The sequence below is a fragment of the Mustelus asterias genome, unplaced genomic scaffold, assembly GCF_964213995.1.
Source record: "Mustelus asterias unplaced genomic scaffold, sMusAst1.hap1.1 HAP1_SCAFFOLD_2682, whole genome shotgun sequence".
NCBI classification, from domain to species: Eukaryota; Metazoa; Chordata; class Chondrichthyes; order Carcharhiniformes; family Triakidae; genus Mustelus; species Mustelus asterias.
This window is the reverse complement of record NW_027592627.1, coordinates 1-24,513: the sequence shown is the minus strand read 5'-3', so window position 1 is coordinate 24,513 and position 24,513 is coordinate 1. Positions and strand designations below refer to the sequence as shown.

Sequence of the window (24,513 nt, the reverse complement as noted above, 5' to 3'; positions counted from 1 at the left end):
CACTGGGGTACGGGTTCCACACACACTGACTCTCACTGGGGTATGGGTGGGTTCCACACACTGACTCTCAGTGGGGTACGGGTCCCACACACACTGACTCTCACTGGGGTACGGGTCCCACACACACTGGCTCCCTCTGGGGTACGGGTTCCACACACACTGACTCTCACTGGGGTAAAGGTTCCACACACACTGACTCTCACTGGGGTACGGATCCCACACACTCTGACTCTCACTGGGGTACGGGTTCCACACACACTGACTCTCACTGGTGTCCGGGTCCCACACACACTGACTCTCACTGGGGTACGGGTTCCACACACACTGACTCTCACTGGTGTCGGGGTCCCACACACACTGACTCTCACTGGGGTACGGGTCCCACACACACTGACTCTCACTGGGGTACGGGTCCCACACACTGACTCTCACTGGGGTACGGGTTCCACACACACTGACTCTCACTGGGGTACGGGTTCCACACACACTGACTCTCACTGGGGTATGGGTCCCACACACACCGACTCTCACTGGGATGCGGGTCCCACACACACTGACTCTCACTGGGGTACGGGTTCCACACACACTGACTCTCACTGGGGTACGGATCCCACACACACTGACTCTCACCGGGGTACGGGTCCCACAAACACTGACTCTCACTGGGGTACGGGTTCCACACACACTGACTCTCACTGGGGTACGGGTTCCACACACTGACTCTCACTGGGGTACGGGTTCCACACACACTGACTCTCACTGGGGTACGGGTTCCACACACACTGACTCTCACTGGGGTACGGGTTCCACACACTGACTCTCACTGGGGTACGGGTTCCACACACTGACTCTCACTGGGGTACGGGTTCCACACACACAGACACTCACTGGGGTACGGGTTCCACACACACTGACTCTCACTGGGGTACGGGTCCCACACACACTGACTCTCACTGGGGTACGGGTCCCACACACACTGACTCTCACTGGGGTACGGGTCCCACACACTGACTCTCACTGGGGTACGGGTCCCACACACACTGACTCTCACTGGGGTACGGGTCTCACGCACACTGACTCTCACTGGGGTACGGGTTCCACACACACTGACTCTCACTGGGGTACGGGTTCCACACACACTGACTCTCACTGGGGTACGGATTCCACACACACTGACTCTCACTGGGGGATGGGTCCCACACACACTGACTCTCACTGGGGTACGGGTCCCACACGTACTGACTCTCACTGGGGTACGGGTCCCACACACACTGACTCTCACTGGGGTACGGGTTCCACACACACTGACTCTCACTGGGGTACGGGTTCCACACACACTGACTCTCACTGGGGTACGGGTCCCACACGTACTGACTCTCACTGGGGTACGGGTCCCACACACACTGACTCTCACTGGGGTACGGGTCCCACACACACTGACTCTCACTGGGTTACGGGTCCCACACACACTGACTCTCACTGGGGTACGGGTTCCACACACACTGACTCTCACTGGGGTACGGGTTCCACACACACTGACTCTCACTGGGGTACGGGTCCCACACACACTGACTCTCACTGGGGTACGGGTCCCACACACACTGACTCTCACTGGGGTATGGGTCCCACACACACTGACTCTCACTGGGGTACGGGATCCACACACACTGACTCTCACTGGGTTACGGGTCCCACACACACTGACTCTCACTGGGGTATGGGTCCCACACACACTGACTCTCACTGGGGTACGGGTTCCACACACACTGACTCTCACTGGGTTACGGGTCCCACACACACTGACTCTCACTGGGGTATGGGTCCCACACACACTGACTCTCACTGGGGTACGGGTCCCACACACACAGACTCTCACTGGGGTACGGGTTCCACACACACTGACTCTCACTGGGGTACGGGTCCCACACACACTGACTCTCACTGGGGTACGGGTTCCACACACACTGACTCTCACTGGGGTACGGGTTCCACACACACTGACTCTCACTGGGGTACGGGTTCCAAACACACTGACTCTCACTGGGGTACGGGTTCCACACACACTGACTCTCACTGGGGTACGGGTCCCACACACACTGACTCTCACTGGGGTACGGGTCCCACACACACTGGCTCCCTCTGGGGTACGGGTTCCACACACACTAACTCTCACTGGGGTAAAGGTTCCACACACACTGACTCTCACTGGGGTACGGGTCCCAAACACTCTGACTCTCACTGGGGTACGGGTTTCACACACACTGACTCTCACTGGGGTACGGATCCCACACACTCTGACTCTCACTGGGGTACGGGTTCCACACACACTGACTCTCACTGGTGTCCGGGTCCCACACACACTGACTCTCACTGGGGTACGGGTCCCACACACACTGACTCTCACTGGGGTACGGGTTCCACACACACTGACTCTCACTGGGGTACGGATCCCACACACACTGACTCTCACCGGGGTACGGGTTCCACACACACTGACTCTCACTGGGGTACGGGTCCCACAAACACTGACTCTCACTGGGGTACGGGTTCCACACACACTGACTCTCACTGGGGTACGGGTTCCACACACTGACTCTCACTGGGGTACGGGTTCCACACACACTGACTCTCACTGGGGTACGGGTTCCACACACACTGACTCTCACTGGGGTACGGGTTCCACACACTGACTCTCACTGGGGTACGGGTTCCACACACTGACTCTCACTGGGGTACGGGTTCCACACACACTGACACTCACTGGGGTACGGGTTCCACACACACTGACTCTCACTGGGGTACGGGTCCCACACACACTGACTCTCACTGGGGTACGGGTCCCACACACACTGACTCTCACTGGGGTACGGGTCCCACACACTGACTCTCACTGGGGTACGGGTCCCACACACACTGACTCTCACTGGGGTACGGGTCCCACGCACACTGACTCTCACTGGGGTACGGGTTCCACACACACTGACTCTCACTGGGGTACGGGTCCCACACACACTGACTCTCACTGGGGTACGGATTCCACACACACTGACTCTCACTGGGGGATGGGTCCCACACACACTGACTCTCACTGGGGTACGGGTCCCACACGTACTGACTCTCACTGGGGTACGGGTCCCACACACACTGACTCTCACTGGGGTACGGGTCCCACACACACTGACTCTCACTGGGTTACGGGTCCCACACACACTGACTCTCACTGGGGTACGGGTCCCACACACACTGACTCTCACTGGGGTACGGGTTCCACACACACTGACTCTCACTGGGGTACGGGTTCCACACACACTGACTCTCACTGGGGTACGGGTTCCACACACACTGACTCTCACTGGGTTACGGGTCCCACACACACTGACTCTCACTGGGGTAGGGTCCCACACACACTGACTCTCACTGGGGTACGGATCCCACACGTACTGACTCTCACTGGCGTACGGGTCCCACACACACTGACTCTCACTGGGGTACGGGTTCCACACACACTGACTCTCACTGGGGTATGGGTCCCACACACACTGACTCTCACTGGGGTACGGGTCCCACACACACTGACTCTCACTGGGGTACGGGTTCCACACACACTGACTCTCACTGTGTTACGGGTCCCACACACACTGACTCTCACTGGGGTATGGGTCCCACACACACTGACTCTCACTGGGGTACGGGTCCCACACGTACTGACTCTCACTGGGGTACGGGTCCCACACACACAGACTCTCACTGGGGTACGGGTTCCACACACACTGACTCTCACTGGGGTACGGGTCCCACACACTCTGACTCTCACTGGGGTACGGATTCCACACACACTGACTCTCACTGGGGTACGGGTTCCACACACACTGACTCTCACTGGGGTACGGGTTCCACACACACTGACTCTCACTGGGGTACGGGTCCCACACACACTGACTCTCACTGGGGTACGGGTTCCACACACACTGACTCTCACTGGGGTACGGGTTCCACACACACTGACTCTCACTGGGGTACGGGTCCCACACACACTGACTCTCACTGGGGTACGGGTCCCACACACACTGACTCTCACTGGGGTATGGGTCCCACACACACTGACTCTCACTGGGGTACGGGTTCCACACACACTGACTCTCACTGGGTTACGGGTCCCACACACACTGACTCTCACTGGGGTATGGGTCCCACACACACTGACTCTCACTGGGGTACGGGTCCCACACACACTGACTCTCACTGGGGTACGGGTCCCACACACACAGACTCTCACTGGGGTACGGGTTCCACACACACTGACTCTCACTGGGGTACGGGTCCCACACACACTGACTCTCACTGGGGTACGGGTTCCACACACACTGACTCTCACTGGTGTACGGGTTCCACACACACTGACTCTCACTGGGGTACGGGTTCCACACACACTGACTCTCACTGGGGTACGGGTCCCACACACACTGACTCTCACTGGGGTACGGGTCCCACACACACTGACTCTCACTGGGGTATGGGTCCCACACACACTGACTCTCACTGGGGTACGGGTTCCACACACACTGACTCTCACTGGGTTACGGGTCCCACACACACTGACTCTCACTGGGGTATGGGTCCCACACACACTGACTCTCACTGGGGTACGGGTCCCACACACACTGACTCTCACTGGGGTACGGGTCCCATACACAGAGACTCTCACTGGGGTACGGGTTCCACACACACTGACTCTCACTGGGGTACGGGTCCCACACACACTGACTCTCACTGGGGTACGCGTTCCACACACACTAACTCTCACTGGGGTACGGGTCCCACACACACTGAGTCTCACTGGGGTACGGGTCCCACACACACTGACTCTCACTGGGGTACGGGTCCCACACACACTGACTCTCACTGGGGTACGGGTTCCACACACACTGACTCTCACTGGGTTACGGGTCCCACACACACTGACTCTCACTGGGGTAGGGTCCCACACACACTGACTCTCACTGGGGTACGGGTTCCACACACACTGACTCTCACTGGGTTACGGGTTCCACACACACTGACTCTCACTGGGGTACGGGTTCCACACACACTGACTCTCACTGGGTTACGGGTCCCACACACACTGACTCTCACTGGGGTATGGGTCCCACACACACTGACTCTCACTGGGGTACGGGTCCCACACGTACTGACTCTCACTGGGGTACGGGTCCCACACACACAGACTCTCACTGGGGTACGGGTTCCACACACACTGACTCTCACTGGGGTACGGGTCCCACACACACTGACTCTCACTGGGGTACGGGTTCCACACACACTGACTCTCACTGGGGTACGGGTTCCACACACACTGACTCTCACTGGGGTACGGGTTCCACACACACTGACTCTCACTGGGGTACGGGTCCCACACACACTGACTCTCACTGGGGTACGGGTTCCACACACACTGACTCTCACTGGGGTACGGGTTCCACACACACTGACTCTCACTGGGGTACGGGTCCCACACACACTGACTCTCACTGGGGTACGGGTCCCACACACACTGACTCTCACTGGGGTATGGGTCCCACACACACTGACTCTCACTGGGGTACGGGTCCCACACACACAGACTCTCACTGGGGTACGGGTTCCACACACACTGACTCTCACTGGGGTACGGGTCCCACACACACTGACTCTCACTGGGGTACGGGTTCCACACACACTGACTCTCACTGGGGTACGGGTTCCACACACACTGACTCTCACTGGGTTACGGGTCCCACACACACTGACTCTCACTGGGGTATGGGTCCCACACACACTGACTCTCACTGGGGTACGGGTCCCACACACACTGACTCTCACTGGGGTACGGGTCCCACACACACAGACTCTCACTGGGGTACGGGTTCCACACACACTGACTCTCACTGGGGTACGGGTCCCACACACACTGACTCTCACTGGGGTACGGGTTCCAAACACACTGACTCTCACTGGGGTACGGGTTCCACACACACTGACTCTCACTGGGGTACGGGTTCCACACACACTGACTCTCACTGGGGTACGGGTTCCACACACACTGACTCTCACTGGGGTACGGGTTCCACACACACTGACTCTCACTGGGGTACGGGTCCCACACACACTGACTCTCACTGGGGTACGGGTTCCACACACACTGACTCTCACTGGGGTACGGGTTCCACACACACTGACTCTCACTGGGGTACGGGTTCCACACACACTAACTCTCACTGGGGTACGGGTCCCACACACACTGACTCTCACTGGGGTATGGGTCCCACACACACTGACTCTCACTGGGGTACGGGTTCCACACACACTGACTCTCACTGGGTTACGGGTCCCACACACACTGACTCTCACTGGGGTACGGGTCCCACACACACTGACTCTCACTGGGGTACGGGTCCCACACACACAGACTCTCACTGGGGTACGGGTTCCACACACACTGACTCTCACTGGGGTACGGGTCCCACACACACTGACTCTCACTGGGGTACGGGTTCCAAACACACTGACTCTCACTGGGGTACGGGTTCCACACACACTGACTCTCACTGGGGTACGGGTTCCCCACACACTGACTCTCACTGGGGAACGGGTTCCACACACACTGACTCTCACTGGGGTACGGGTTCCACACACACTGACTCTCACTGGGGTACGGGTCCCACACACACTGACTCTCACTGGGGTACGGGTTCCACACACACTGACTCTCACTGGGGTACGGGTTCCACACACACTGACTCTCACTGGGGTACGGGTTCCACACACACTAACTCTCACTGGGGTACGGGTCCCACACACACTGACTCTCACTGGGGTATGGGTCCCACACACACTGACTCTCACTGGGGTACGGGTTCCACACACACTGACTCTCACTGGGTTACGGGTCCCACACACACTGACTCTCACTGGGGTATGGGTCCCACACACACTGACTCTCACTGGGGTACGGGTCCCACACACACAGACTCTCACTGGGGTACGGGTTCCACACACACTGACTCTCACTGGGGTACGGGTCCCACACACACTGACTCTCACTGGGGTACGGGTTCCAAACACACTGACTCTCACTGGGGTACGGGTTCCACACACACTGACTCTCACTGGGGTACGGGTTCCAAACACACTGACTCTCACTGGGGTACGGGTTCCACACACACTGACTCTCACTGGGGTACGGGTCCCACACACACTGACTCTCACTGGGGTACGGGTCCCACACACACTGGCTCCCTCTGGGGTACGGGTTCCACACACACTGACTCTCACTGGGGTAAAGGTTCCACACACACTGACTCTCACTGGGGTACGGGTCCCAAACACTCTGACTCTCACTGGGGTACGGGTTTCACACACACTGACTCTCACTGGGGTACGGATCCCACACACTCTGACTCTCACTGGGGTACGGGTTCCACACACACTGACTCTCACTGGTGTCCGGGTCCCACACACACTGACTCTCACTGGGGTACGGGTCCCACACACACTGACTCTCACTGGGGTACGGGTCCCACACACTGACTCTCACTGGGGTACGGGTTCCACACACACTGACTCTCACTGGGGTACGGGTTCCACACACACTGACTCTCACTGGGGTATGGGTCCCACACACACCGACTCTCACTGGGATGCGGGTCCCACACACACTGACTCTCACTGGGGTACGGGTTCCACACACACTGACTCTCACTGGGGTACGGATCCCACACACACTGACTCTCACCGGGGTACGGGTTCCACACACACTGAATCTCACTGGGGTACGGGTCGCACACACTGACTCTCACTGGGGTACAGGTTCCACACACACTGACTCTCACTGGGGTACGGGTCCCACAAACACTGACTCTCACTGGGGTACGGGTTCCACACACACTGACTCTCACTGGGGTACGGGTTCCACACACTGACTCTCACTGGGGTACGGGTTCCACACACACTGACTCTCACTGGGGTACGGGTTCCACACACACTGACTCTCACTGGGGTACGGGTTCCACACACTGACTCTCACTGGGGTACGGGTTCCACACACTGACTCTCACTGGGGTACGGGTTCCACACACACTGACACTCACTGGGGTACGGGTTCCACACACACTGACTCTCACTGGTGTACGGGTCCCACACACACTGACTCTCACTGGGGTACGGGTCCCACACACACTGACTCTCACTGGGGTACGGGTCCCACACACTGACTCTCACTGGGGTACGGGTCCCACACACACTGACTCTCACTGGGGTACGGGTCCCACGCACACTGACTCTCACTGGGGTACGGGTTCCACACACACTGACTCTCACTGGGGTACGGGTCCCACACACACTGACTCACTGGGGTACGGATTCCACACACACTGACTCTCACTGGGGGATGGGTCCCACACACACTGACTCTCACTGGGGTACGGGTCCCACACGTACTGACTCTCACTGGGGTACGGGTCCCACACACACTGACTCTCACTGGGGTACGGGTCCCACACACACTGACTCTCACTGGGTTACGGGTCCCACACACACTGACTCTCACTGGGGTACGGGTTCCACACACACTGACTCTCACTGGGGTACGGGTTCCACACACACTGACTCTCACTGGGGTACGGGTTCCACACACACTGACTCTCACTGGGTTACGGGTCCCACACACACTGACTCTCACTGGGGTAGGGTCCCACACACACTGACTCTCACTGGGGTACGGATCCCACACGTACTGACTCTCACTGGCGTACGGGTCCCACACACACTGACTCTCACTGGGGTACGGGTTCCACACACACTGACTCTCACTGGGGTATGGGTCCCACACACACTGACTCTCACTGGGGTACGGGTCCCACACACACTGACTCTCACTGGGGTACGGGTTCCACACACACTGACTCTCACTGTGTTACGGGTCCCACACACACTGACTCTCACTGGGGTATGGGTCCCACACACACTGACTCTCACTGGGGTACGGGTCCCACACGTACTGACTCTCACTGGGGTACGGGTCCCACACACACAGACTCTCACTGGGGTACGGGTTCCACACACACTGACTCTCACTGGGGTACGGGTCCCACACACACTGACTCTCACTGGGGTACGGGTTCCACACACACTGACTCTCACTGGGGTACGGGTTCCACACACACTGACTCTCACTGGGGTACGGGTTCCACACACACTGACTCTCACTGGGGTACGGGTCCCACACACATTGACTCTCACTGGGGTACGGGTTCCACACACACTGACTCTCACTGGGGTACGGGTTCCACACACACTGACTCTCACTGGGGTACGGGTCCCACACACACTGACTCTCACTGGGGTACGGGTCCCACACACACTGACTCTCACTGGGGTATGGGTCCCACACACACTGACTCTCACTGGGGTACGGGTTCCACACACACTGACTCTCACTGGGTTACGGGTCCCACACACACTGACTCTCACTGGGGTATGGGTCCCACACACACTGACTCTCACTGGGGTACGGGTCCCACACACACTGACTCTCACTGGGGTACGGGTCCCACACACACAGACTCTCACTGGGGTACGGGTTCCACACACACTGACTCTCACTGGGGTACGGGTCCCACACACACTGACTCTCACTGGGGTACGGGTTCCACACACACTGACTCTCACTGGGGTACGGGTTCCACACACACTGACTCTCACTGGGGTACGGGTTCCACACACACTGACTCTCACTGGGGTACGGGTCCCACACACACTGACTCTCACTGGGGTACGGGTCCCACACACACTGACTCTCACTGGGGTATGGGTCCCACACACACTGACTCTCACTGGGGTACGGGTTCCACACACACTGACTCTCACTGGGTTACGGGTCCCACACACACTGACTCTCACTGGGGTATGGGTCCCACACACACTGACTCTCACTGGGGTACGGGTCCCACACACACTGACTCTCACTGGGGTACGGGTCCCATACACAGAGACTCTCACTGGGGTACGGGTTCCACACACACTGACTCTCACTGGGGTACGGGTCCCACACACACTGACTCTCACTGGGGTACGCGTTCCACACACACTAACTCTCACTGGGGTACGGGTCCCACACACACTGAGTCTCACTGGGGTACGGGTCCCACACACACTGACTCTCACTGGGGTACGGGTCCCACACACACTGACTCTCACTGGGGTACGGGTCCCACACACACTGACTCTCACTGGGGTACAGGTTCCACACACACTGACTCTCACTGGGGTACGGGTCCCACACACAATGACTCTCACTGGGGTACGGGTTCCACACACACTGACTCTCACTGGGGACGGGTTCCACACACACTGACTCTCACTGGGGTACGGGTCCCACACACACTGACTCTCACTGGGGTACGGGTCCCACACACACTGACTCTCACTGGGGTACGGGTTCCACACACACTGACTCTCACTGGGGTACGGGTTCCACACACTGACTCTCACTGGGGTACAGGTCCCACACACACTGACTCTCACTGGGGTATGGGTCCCACACACACTGACTCTCACTGGGGTACGGGTCCCACACACACTGACTCTCACTGGGGTACGGGTCCCACACACACTGGCTCTCACTGGGGTACGGGTCCCACACACACTGACTCTCACTGGGGTATGGGTGCCACACACACTGACTCTCACTGGGGTACGGGTCCCACACACACTGACTCTCACTGGGGTACGGGTCCCACACACACTGACTCTCACTGGGGTACGGGTTCCACACACACTGACTCTCACTGGGGTACGGGTCCCACACACACTGACTCTCACTGGGGTACGGGTCCCACACACACTGACTCTCACTGGGGTACGGGTCCCACACACACTGACTCTCACTGGGGTACGGGTCCCACACACACTGACTCTCACTGGGGTACGGGTCCCACACACACTGACTCTCACTGGGGTACGGGTCCCACACACACTGACTCTCACTGGGGTACAGGTTCCACACACACTGACTCTCACTGGGGTACGGGTTCCACACACACTGACTCTCACTGGGGTACGGGTCCCACACACACTGACTCTCACTGGGGTACGGGTCCCACACACACTGACTCTCACTGGGGTATGGGTCCCACACACACTGACTCTCACTGGGGTACGGGTCCCACACACACTGACTCTCACTGGGGTACGGGTTCCACACACACTGACTCTCACTGGGGTACGGGTTCCACACACACTGACTCTCACTGGGGTACGGGTTCCACACACACTGACTCTCACTGGGGTACGGGTTCCACACACACTGACTCTCACTGGGGTACGGGTCCCACACACACTGACTCTCACTGGGGTACGGGTCCCACACACACTGACTCTCACTGGGGTACGGGTTCCACACACACTGACTCTCACTGGGGTACGGGTCCCACACACACTGACTCTCACTGGGGTACGGGTCCCACACACACTGACTCTCACTGGGGTACGGGTGCCACGCACACTGACTCTCACTGGGGTACGGGTTCCACACACACTGACTCTCACTGGGGTACGGGTTCCACACACACTGACTCTCACTGGGGTACGGGTTCCACACACACTGACTCTCACTGGGGTACGGGTTCCACACACACTGACTCTCACTGGGGTACGGGTCCCACACACACTGACTCTCACTGGGGTACGGGTTCCACACACACTGACCCTCACTGGGGTACGGGTTCCACACACACTGACTCTCACTGGGGTACAGGTTCCACACACACTGACTCTCACTGGGGTATGGGTCCCACACACACTGACTCTCACTGGGGTACGGGTCCCACACACACTGACTCTCACTGGGGTACGGGTCCCACACACACTGGCTCTCACTGGGGTACGGGTCCCACACACACTGACTCTCACTGGGGTATGGGTGCCACACACACTGACTCTCACTGGGGTACGGGTCCCACACACACTGACTCTCACTGGGGTACGGGTCCCACACACACTGACTCTCACTGGGGTACGGGTTCCACACACACTGACTCTCACTGGGGTACGGGTCCCACACACACTGACTCTCACTGGGGTACGGGTCCCACACACACTGACTCTCACTGGGGTACGGGTCCCACACACACTGACTCTCACTGGGGTACGGGTCCCACACACACTGACTCTCACTGGGGTACGGGTCCCACACACACTGACTCTCACTGGGGTACGGGTCCCACACACACTGACTCTCACTGGGGTACAGGTTCCACACACACTGACTCTCACTGGGGTACGGGTCCCACACACACTGACTCTCACTGGGGTACGGGTTCCACACACACTGACTCTCACTGGGGGACGGGTTCCACACACACTGACTCTCACTGGGGTACGGGTCCCACACACACTGACTCTCACTGGGGTACGGGTCCCACACACACTGACTCTCACTGGGGTACGGGTTCCACACACACTGACCCTCACTGGGGTACGGGTTCCACACACTGACTCTCACTGGGGTACAGGTCCCACACACACTGACTCTCACTGGGGTATGGGTCCCACACACACTGACTCTCACTGGGGTACGGGTCCCACACACACTGACTCTCACTGGGGTACGGGTCCCACACACACTGGCTCTCACTGGGGTACGGGTCCCACACACACTGACTCTCACTGGGGTATGGGTGCCACACACACTGACTCTCACTGGGGTACGGGTCCCACACACACTGACTCTCACTGGGGTACGGGTCCCACACACACTGACTCTCACTGGGGTACGGGTTCCACACACACTGACTCTCACTGGGGTACGGGTCCCACACACACTGACTCTCACTGGGGTACGGGTCCCACACACACTGACTCTCACTGGGGTACGGGTCCCACACACACTGACTCTCACTGGGGTACGGGTCCCACACACACTGACTCTCACTGGGGTACGGGTCCCACACACACTGACTCTCACTGGGGTACGGGTCCCACACACACTGACTCTCACTGGGGTACAGGTTCCACACACACTGACTCTCACTGGGGTACGGGTTCCACACACACTGACTCTCACTGGGGTACGGGTCCCACACACACTGACTCTCACTGGGGTACGGGTCCCACACACACTGACTCTCACTGGGGTATGGGTCCCACACACACTGACTCTCACTGGGGTACGGGTCCCACACACACTGACTCTCACTGGGGTACGGGTTCCACACACACTGACTCTCACTGGGGTACGGGTTCCACACACACTGACTCTCACTGGGGTACGGGTTCCACACACACTGACTCTCACTGGGGTACGGGTTCCACACACACTGACTCTCACTGGGGTACGGGTCCCACACACACTGACTCTCACTGGGGTACGGGTCCCACACACACTGACTCTCACTGGGGTACGGGTTCCACACACACTGACTCTCACTGGGGTACGGGTCCCACACACACTGACTCTCACTGGGGTACGGGTCCCACACACACTGACTCTCACTGGGGTACGGGTGCCACGCACACTGACTCTCACTGGGGTACGGGTTCCACACACACTGACTCTCACTGGGGTACGGGTTCCACACACACTGACTCTCACTGGGGTACGGGTTCCACACACACTGACTCTCACTGGGGTACGGGTTCCACACACACTGACTCTCACTGGGGTACGGGTCCCACACACACTGACTCTCACTGGGGTACGGGTTCCACACACACTGACCCTCACTGGGGTACGGGTTCCACACACACTGACTCTCACTGGGGTACAGGTTCCACACACACTGACTCTCACTGGGGTATGGGTCCCACACACACTGACTCTCACTGGGGTACGGGTCCCACACACACTGACTCTCACTGGGGTACGGGTCCCACACACACTGGCTCTCACTGGGGTACGGGTCCCACACACACTGACTCTCACTGGGGTATGGGTGCCACACACACTGACTCTCACTGGGGTACGGGTCCCACACACACTGACTCTCACTGGGGTACGGGTCCCACACACACTGACTCTCACTGGGGTACGGGTTCCACACACACTGACTCTCACTGGGGTACGGGTCCCACACACACTGACTCTCACTGGGGTACGGGTCCCACACACACTGACTCTCACTGGGGTACGGGTCCCACACACACTGACTCTCACTGGGGTACGGGTCCCACACACACTGACTCTCACTGGGGTACGGGTCCCACACACACTGACTCTCACTGGGGTACGGGTCCCACACACACTGACTCTCACTGGGGTACAGGTTCCACACACACTGACTCTCACTGGGGTACGGGTTCCACACACACTGACTCTCACTGGGGTACGGGTCCCACACACACTGACTCTCACTGGGGTACGGGTCCCACACACACTGACTCTCACTGGGGTATGGGTCCCACACACACTGACTCTCACTGGGGTACGGGTCCCACACACACTGACTCTCACTGGGGTACGGGTTCCACACACACTGACTCTCACTGGGGTACGGGTTCCACACACACTGACTCTCACTGGGGTACGGGTTCCACACACACTGACTCTCACTGGGGTACGGGTTCCACACACACTGACTCTCACTGGGGTACGGGTCCCACACACACTGACTCTCACTGGGGTACGGGTCCCACACACACTGACTCTCACTGGGGTACGGGTGCCACACACACTGACTCTCACTGGGGTACGGGTTCCACACACACTGACTCTCACTGGGGTACGGGTTCCACACACACTGACTCTCACTGGGGTACGGGTTCCACACACACTGACTCTCACTGGGGTACGGGTTCCACACACACTGACTCTCACTGGGGTACGGGTCCCACACACACTGACTCTCACTGGGGTACGGGTTCCACACACACTGACCCTCACTGGGGTACGGGTTCCACACACACTGACTCTCACTGGGGTACGGGTCCCACACACTCTGACTCTCACTGGGGTACGGGTCCCACACACACTGACTCTCACTCGGGTACGGGTTCCACACACACTGACTCTCACTGGGGTACGGGTCCCACACACACTGACTCTCACTGGGGTACGGGTTCCACACACACTGACTCTCACTGGGGTACGGGTTCCACACACACTGACTCTCACTGGGGTACGGGTTCCACACACACTGACTCTCACTGGGGTACGGGTTCCACACACACTGACTCTCACTGGGGTACGGGTCCCACACACACTGACTCTCACTGGGGTACGGGTCCCACACACACTGACTCTCACTGGGGTACGGGTTCCACACACACTGACTCTCACTGGGGTACGGGTCCCACACACACTGACTCTTACTGGGGTACGGGTTCCACACACACTGACTCTCACTGGGGTACGGGTGCCACACACACTGACTCTCACTGGGGTACGGGTTCCACACACACAGACTCTCACTGGGGTACGGGTTCCACACACACTGACTCTCACTGGGGTACGGGTTCCACACACACTGACTCTCACTGGGGTACGGGTTCCACACACACTGACTCTCACTGGGGTATGGGTCCCACACACACTGACTCTCACTGGGGTACGGGTGCCACACACACTGACTCTCACTGGGGTACGGGTCCCACACACACTGACTCTCACTGGGGTATGGGTCCCACACACACTGACTCTCACTGGGGTACGGGTTCCACACACACTGACTCTCACTGGGGTACGGGTCCCACACACACTGACTCTCACTGGGGTATGGGTCCCACACACACTGACTCTCACTGGGGTACGGGTCCCACACACACTGACTCTCACTGGGGTACGGGTGCCACACACACTGGCTCTCACTGGGGTACGGGTCCCACACACACTGACTCTCACTGGGGTACGGGTCCCACACACACTGACTCTCACTGGGGTACGGGTTCCCACACACACTGACTCTCACTGGGGTATGGGTCCCACACACACTGACTCTCACTGGGGTACGGGTCCCACACACACTGACTCTCACTGGGGTACGGGTCCCACACACACTGACTCTCACTGGGGTACGGATTCCACACACACTGACTCTCACTGGGGTACGGGTCCCACACACACTGACTCTCACTGGGGTACGGGTCCCACACACACTGACTCTCACTGGGATACGGGTCCCACACACACTGACTCTCACTGGGGTACGGGTCCCACACACACTGACTCTCACTGGGGTACGGGTCCCACACACACTGACTCTCACTGGGGTACGGGTCCCACACACACTGACTCTCACTGGGGTACGGGTCCCACACACACTGACTCTCACTGGGGTACGGGTTCCACACACACTGACTCTCACTGGGGTACGGGTTCCACACACACTGACTCTCACTGGGATACGGGTCCCACACACACTGACTCTCACTGGGGTACGGGTCCCACACACACTGACTCTCACTGGGGTACGGGTTCCACACACACTGACTTTCACTGGGGTACGGGTTCCACACACACTGACTCTCACTGGGGTACGGGTCCCACACACACTGACTCTCACTGGGGTACGGGTTCCACACACACTGACTCTCACTGGGGTACGGGTTCCACACACACTGACTCTCACTGGGGTACGGGTCCCACACACACTGACTCTCACTGGGGTACGGGTTCCACACACACTGACTCTCACTGGGGTACGGGTCCCACACACACTGACTCTCACTGGGGTACGGGTTCCACACACACTGACTCTCACTGGGGTACAGGTCCCACACACACTGACTCTCACTGGGGTACGGGTTCCACACACACTGACTCTCACTGGGGTACGGGTCCCACACACACTGACTCTCACTGGGGTACGGGTCCCACACACACTGACTCTCACTGGGGTACGGGTTCCACACACACTGACTCTCACTGGGGTACGGGTCCGACACACACTGACTCTCACTGGGGTACGGGTTCCACACACACTGACTCTCACTGGGGTACGCGTCCCACACACACTGACTCTCACTGGGGTACGGGTTCCACACACACTGACTCTCACTGGGGTACGGGTTCCACACACACTGACTCTCACTGGGGTACGGGTTCCTCACACACACTGACTCTCACTGGGGTACGGGTTCCACACACACTGACTCTCACTGGGGTACGGGTCCGACACACACTGACTCTCACTGGGGTACGGGTTCCACACACACTGACTCTCACTGGGGTACGGGTTCCACACACACTGACTCTCACTGGGGTACGGGTCCCACACACACTGACTCTCACTGGGGTACGGGTTCCACGCACACTGACTCTCACTGGGGTACGGGTCCCACACACACTGACTCTCACTGGGGTACGGGTTCCACACACACTGACTCTCACTGGGGTACGGGTTCCACACACACTGACTCTCACTGGGGTACGGGTTCCTCACACACACTGACTCTCACTGGGGTACGGGTTCCACACACACTGACTCTCACTGGGGTACGGGTCCGACACACACTGACTCTCACTGGGGTACGGGTTCCACACACACTGACTCTCACTGGGGTACGGGTCCCACACACACTGACTCTCACTGGGGTACAGGTTCCACACACACTGACTCTCACTGGGGTACGGGTCCCACACACACTGACTCTCACTGGGGTACGGGTCCCACACACACTGACTCTCACTGGGGTACGGGTCCCACACACACTGACTCTCACTGGGGTACGGGTCCCACACACACTGCCTCTCACTGGGGTATGGGTCCCACACACACTGACTCTCACTGGGGTACGGGTCCCACACACACTGACTCTCACTGGGGTACGGGTTCCACACACACTGACTCTCACTGGGGTACGGGTTCCACACACACTGACTCTCACTGGGGTATGGGTCCCACACACACTGACTCTCACTGGGGTACGGGTCCCACACACACTGACTCTCACTGGGGTACGGGTTCCACACACACTGACTCTCACTGGGGTATGGGTCCCACACACACTGACTCTCACTGGGGTACGGGTCCCACACACACTGACTCTCACTGGGGTACGGGTCCCACGCACACTGACTCTCACTGGGGTACGGGTTCCACACACACTGACTCTCACTGGGGTACGGGTCCCACACACACTGACTCTCACTGGGGTACGGGTCCCACACACACTGACTCTCACTGGGATACGGGGCCCACACTCACCGAGACAGCGGAACGGGACGACGATGTGGATATGGCCGCTGCACCTCCTCTTTCCTTTCTTGCACCAATTCTCGATTTTGACTGGCTGGCCAGATTCCATTACTCCCGTCACTTGCAACTCCGGGTAAACCTGCAGGAGAGAACACAGTTCAGAGAGAGATTCCTGCTCTGCCCAAAACCGCAAGAAACTACAAAAGATCGTGAATGTAGCCCAACCCATCACGCAAACCAGCCTCCCATCCATTGACTCTGTCTACACTTCCCACTGCCTCGGCAAAGCAGCCAGCATAATTAAGCACCCCGGACATTCTTCCACCTTCTCCCTTCAGGAAAAAGATACAAAAGTCAGAGGTCACGTACCGACCGACCGACTCAAGAACAGCTTCTTCCCTGCTGCTGTCAGACTCTTGAATGGACCGACCTCGCATTAAGTTGATCTTTCCCTACACCCTAGCTATAACTGTAACACTACATTCTGGACTCTCTCCTTTCCTTCTCTATGAACGGTATGCTTTGTCTGTATAGCGCGCAAGAAACAATACTTTTCACTGTATCCCAATACATGTCGCAATAATAAATCAAATCAAATCTACACTGTCTCCATCAAAGACAGTAAGAACCCAGTTTACCCAGTCCAACGCCAGCATCTCCACTCCATCAAACACTCCCAGGACAGGTACAGCACGGGGTTAGATACAGAGTAAAGCTCCCTCTACACTGTCCCCCATCAAACACTCCCAGGACAGGTACAGCACGGGGTTAGATACAGAGTAAAGCTCCCTCTACACTGTCCCCATCAAACACTCCCAGGACAGGTACAGCACGGGGTTAGATACAGAGTAAAGCTCCCTCTACACTGTCCCCATCAAACACTCCCAGGACAGGTACAGCACGGGGTTAGATACAGAGTAAAGCTCCCTCTACACTGTCCCCCATCAAACACTCCCAGGACAGGTAAAGCACAGGGTTAGGTACAGAGTAAAGCTCCCTCTACACTGTCCCCCATCAAACACTCCCAGGACAGGTACAGCACGGGGTTAGATACAGAGTAAAGCTCCCTCTACACTGTCCCCCATCAAACACTCCCAGGACAGGGACAGCACGGGGTTAGATACAGAGTAAAGCTCCCTCTACACTGTCCCCATCAAACACTCCCAGGACAGGGACAGCACGGGGTTAGATACAGAGTAAAGCTCCCTCGACACTGTCCCCATCAAACACTCCCAGGACAGGTACAGCACGGGGTTGGATACAGAGTAAAGCTCCCTCTACACTGTCCCCATCAAACACTCCCAGGACAGGTACAGCACGGAGTTAGATACAGAGTAAAGCTCCCTCTACACTGTCCCCCATCAAACACTCCCAGGACAGGTACAGCACGGGGTTAGATACAGAGTAAAGCTCCCTCTACACTGTCCCCATCAAACACTCCCAGGACAGGTACAGCACGGGGTTAGATACAGTGTAAAGCTCCCTCTACACTGTCCCCATCAAACACTCCCAGGACAGGTACAGCACGGGGTTAGATACAGAGTAAAGCTCCCTCTACACTGTCCCCCATCAAACATTCCCAGGACAGGTACAGCACGGGGTTAGATACAGAGTAAAGCTCCCTCTACACTGTCCCCATCAAACACTCCCAGGGCAGGTACAGCACGGGGTTAGATACAGAGTAAAGCTCCCTCTACACTGTCCCCATCAAACACTCCCAGGACAGGTACAGCACGGGGTTAGATACAGAGTAAAGCTCCCTCGATACTGTCCCCCATCAAACACTCCCAGGACAGGTACAGCACGGGGTTAGATACAGAGTAAAGCTCCCTCTACACTGTCCCCCATCAAACACTCCCAGGGCAGGTACAACACGGGGTTAGATACAGAGTAAATCTCCCTCTACACTGTCCCCAATCAAACACTCCCAGGACAGGTACAGCATGGGGTTAGATACAGAGTAAAGCTCCCTCTACACTGTCCCCATCAAACACTCCCAGGACAGGTACAGCACGGGGTTAGATACAGAGTAAATCTCCCTCTACACTGTCCCCAATCAAACACTCCCAGGACAGGTACAGCATGGGGTTAGATACAGAGTAAAGCTCCCTCTACACTGTCCCCATCAAACACTCCCAGGACAGGTAAAGCACAGGGTTAGGTACAGAGTAAAGCTCCCTCTACACTGTCCCCCATCAAACACTCCCAGGACAGGTACAGCACGGGGTTAGATACAGAGTAAAGCTCCCTCTACACTGTCCCCATCAAACACTCCCAGGACAGGTACAGCACGGGGTTAGATACAGAGTAAAGCTCCCTCGACACTGTCCCCATCAAACACTCCCAGGACAGATACAGCACGGGGTTAGATACAGAGTAAAGCTCCCTCTACACTGTCCCCCATCAAACACTCCCAGGACAGGTACAGCACGGGGTTAGATACAGAGTAAAGCTCCCTCTACACTGTCCCCATCAAACACTCCCAGGACAGGTACAGCACGGGGTTAGATACAGAGTAAAGCTCCCTCTACACTGTCCCCCATCAAACACTCCCAGGACAGGGACAGCACGGGGTTAGATACAGAGTAGAGCTCCCTCTACACTGTCCCCATCAAACACTCCCAGGACAGGTACAGCACGGGGTTAGATACAGAGTAAAGCTCCCTCTACACTGTCCCCATCAAACACTCCCAGGACAGGTACAGCACGGGGTTAGATACAGAGTAAAGCTCCCTCTACACTGTCCCCCATCAAACACTCCCAGGACAGGGACAGCACGGGGTTAGATACAGAGTAGAGCTCCCTCTACACTGTCCCCATCAAACACTCCCAGGACAGGTACAGCACGGGGTTAGATACAGAGTAAAGCTCCCTCTACACTGTCCCCATCAAACACTCCCAGGACAGGTACAGCACGGGGTTAGATACAGAGTAAAGCTCCCTCTACACTGTCCCCCATCAAACACTCCCAGGACAGGGACAGCACGGGGTTAGATACAGAGTAAAGCTCCCTCTACACTGTCCCCATCAAACACTCCCAGGACACTTAATCAGAAGGGGACCAATATCCTGGGGGGTAAATTTGCTAAGGCCATGCAGGGAGGTTTAAACTGATTCGGGGGGGGGGAGGGATCCTGAGTAGTGGGGCTGAAAGTGAGGGATGCATGGATGGGGACTGCAATGCACGGCATTGCAGAGGTGGGGTGGAGCAGGGTTTGAAATGTGTATACTTCAATGCCAGGAGTATTCGCAATAAAGTGGGTGAACTTGCAGCGTGGATCAGTACCTGGGACTTCGATGTTGTGGCTATTTCAGAGACATGGATAGAGCAGGGGCAGGAATGGATGCTGCAGGTCCCGGGGTTCAAATGTTTTAGTCGAAGTAGGGAAGGAGGTAGAAGAGGGGGAGGGGTAGCATTATTGGTCAGAGATTGTATCACAGTGTCAGAGAGGAGGTTTGATGAGGACTTATCTGTTGAGGTAGTATGGGCGGAGATTAGAAATAGGAGAGGAGAGGTCACCCTGTTGGGAGTCTTTTATAGACCTCCTAAAAGTTCTAGAGAGGTTGAGGAAAGGATTGCGGAGTCAATCCTGCTTAGGAGTGAAAGTAATAGGGCAATTGTTATGGGGGATTTTAACTTGACTAATATTGACTGGAATTGTTATAGCTCTAGCTCGTTAGAGGGGTCAGTTTTTGTTCAAAGCGTGCAGGAAGGTTTTTTGACTCAGTATGTAGACAGGCCAACTAGAGGTGAGGCTATATTGGATCTGGTGCTGGGAAATGAGCCAGACCAGGTGCTAGACTTGGAAGTTGGTGTGCATTTTGGTGATAGTGACCACAATTCGGTTACGTTCACCTTAGTGATGGAAAGGGATAGGCATGAACCTCGGGCCAGTGGTTTTAGCTGGGGGAAGGGTAATTATGAGGCTATTAGGAGAGAATTAGGAAACATAGGTTGGACTAGGAGATTACAGGGACTGGGAACGTCCGACATGTGGAGTTTTTTCAAGGAGCAGCTACTGCGAGTCTGTGATAGGTATGTCCCTGTCAGGCAAGGAGGAATTGGTAGGGCTAGGGAACCGTGGTGCACCAAAAAAGTTTCTTTGTTGGTTAAAAAGAAAAAGGAGGCTTATGTTCGGATGAGACGTGAGCACTCGGGTAGTGCACTAGAAAGCTTTAGATTGGCTAAGAGGGAGTTGAAGAGCGAGCTTAGAAGGGCTAAAAGGGGACATGAGAAGACTTTGGCGGATAGGGTTAAAGAGAATCCTAAGGCGTTCTATAGGTATGTCAAGAACAGAAGGTTGGTTAGGGCAAGTTTAGGGCCAGTTATAGATGGCAGAGGGAAGTTATGTGTGGAACCGGAGGAGATTGGTGAAGCATTGAACCAATATTTCTCTTCGGTGTTCACGCAAGGGGACATGAATATAGCTGAGGAGGACACTGGGTTGCAGGGGAGTAGAATAGACAGTATTACAGTTGATAAGGAGGATGTGCAGGATATTCTGGAGGGTCTGAAAATAGATAAATCCCCTGGTCCGGATGGGATTTATCCAAGGATTCTCTGGGAGGCAAGAGAAGTGATTGCAGAGCCTCTGGCTCTGATCTTCAGGTCGTCGTTGGCCTCTGGTATAGTACCAGAAGATTGGAGGTTAGCGAATGTTGTCCCATTGTTTAAGAAGGGGAACAGAGACTTCCCCGGGAATTATAGACCGGTGAGCCTCACTTCTGTTGTCGGCAAGATGTTGGAAAAAATTATAAGGGATAGGATTTATAGTTATTTGGAGAGTAATGAATTGATAGGTGATAGTCAGCATGGTTTTGTGGCAGGTAGGTCGTGCCTTACTAACCTTATTGAGTTTTTTGAGAAAGTGACCAAGGAGGTGGATGGGGGCAAGGCAGTGGACGTGGTATATATGGATTTTAGTAAGGCGTTTGATAAGGTTCACCATGGTAGGCTTCTGCAGAAAATGCAGATGTATGGGATTGGGGGTGATCTAGGAAATTGGATCAGGAATTGGCTAGCGGATAGGAAACAGAGGGTGGTGGTTGATAGTAAATATTCATCATGGAGTGCGGTTACAAGTGGTGTACCTCAGGGATCTGTTTTGGGGCCACTGCTGTTTGTAATATTTATTAATGATCTGGATGAGGGTATAGTTGGGTGGATTAGCAAATTTGCTGATGACACCAAAGTCGGTGGTGTGGTAGACAGTGAGGAAGGGTGTCGTAGTTTGCAGGAAGACTTAGACAGGTTGCAAAGTTGGGCCGAGAGGTGGCGGATGGAGTTTAATGCGGAGAAGTGTGAGGTAATTCACTTTGGTAGGAATAACAGATGTGTTGAGTATAGGGCTAACGGGAGGACTTTGAATAGTGTGGAGGAGCAGAGGGATCTAGGTGTATGTGTGCATAGATCCCTGAAAGTTGGGAATCAAGTAGATAAGGTTGTTAAGAAGGCATATGGTGTCTTGGCGTTTATTGGTAGGGGGATTGAATTTAGGAGTCGTAGCGTTATGTTGCAACTGTACACAACTCTGGTGCGGCCGCACTTGGAGTACTGTGTGCAGTTCTGGTCCCCACATTACAGGAAGGATGTGGAGGCTTTGGAGAGGGTGCAGAGGAGGTTTACCAGGATGTTGCCTGGTATGGAGGGGAGATCCTATGAGGAGAGGCTGAGGGATTTGGGATTGTTTTCGCTGGAAAGGCGGCGGCTAAGAGGGGATCTTATTGAAACATATAAGATGATTAGAGGTTTAGATAGGGTGGATAGTGATAGCCTTTTTCCTCTGATGGAGAAATCCAGCACGAGGGGGCATGGCTTTAAATTGAGGGGGGGTAGTTATAGAACCGATGTCAGGGGTAGGTTCTTTACCCAGAGGGTGGTGAGGGATTGGAATGCCCTGCCAGCATCAGTAGTAAATGCGCCTAGTTTGGGGGCGTTTAAGAGATCCGTAGATAGGTTCATGGACGAAAAGAAATTGGTTTAGGTTGGAGGGTCACAGTTTTTTTTTTAACTGGTCGGTGCAACATCGTGGGCCGAAGGGCCTGTTCTGCGCTGTAATGTTCTATGTTCTAGGACAGGTACAGCACGGGGTTAGATACAGAGTAAAGCTCCCTCTGCACTGTCCCCATCAAACACTCCCAGGACACGTACAGCACGGGGTTAGATACAGAGTAAGGAGTTGGGTACCTTTGTGCAGTAGGTGAGTATTTCATCCTTTGTCCCGAGGCAGCTCTGGGTTCCAGACGGATCCGGCTCCCATTTCCCGCTCTGGATATCCATGAACATGTTGAGTTTCCCGCAGAACATGGCGACCTGTGGTTCCGCCATCCGAACTCCAGAATCGCC

At 56.4% G+C, this 24,513-nt stretch overlaps 1 protein-coding gene across 1 annotated transcript in view; it reads right to left on the bottom strand.

The window, feature by feature from the left end:
• The window catches only part of LOC144489930 (amyloid-beta A4 protein-like), a gene marked incomplete at its 3' end in the record, with an annotated part of 38,392 nt that extends 13,887 nt beyond the window's left edge, over window positions 1-24,505 (bottom strand). The window contains exons 1-2 of the mRNA XM_078207752.1: window positions 24,355-24,505; window positions 18,177-18,306 (exon numbers count right to left, since the gene is read on the bottom strand). Coding sequence (XP_078063878.1) covers window positions 18,177-18,306; window positions 24,355-24,495 — 271 coding nt within the window. The remainder of the gene's footprint in view (window positions 1-18,176; window positions 18,307-24,354) is intronic.
• Between the last annotated feature and the right edge of the window lie 8 nt (window positions 24,506-24,513).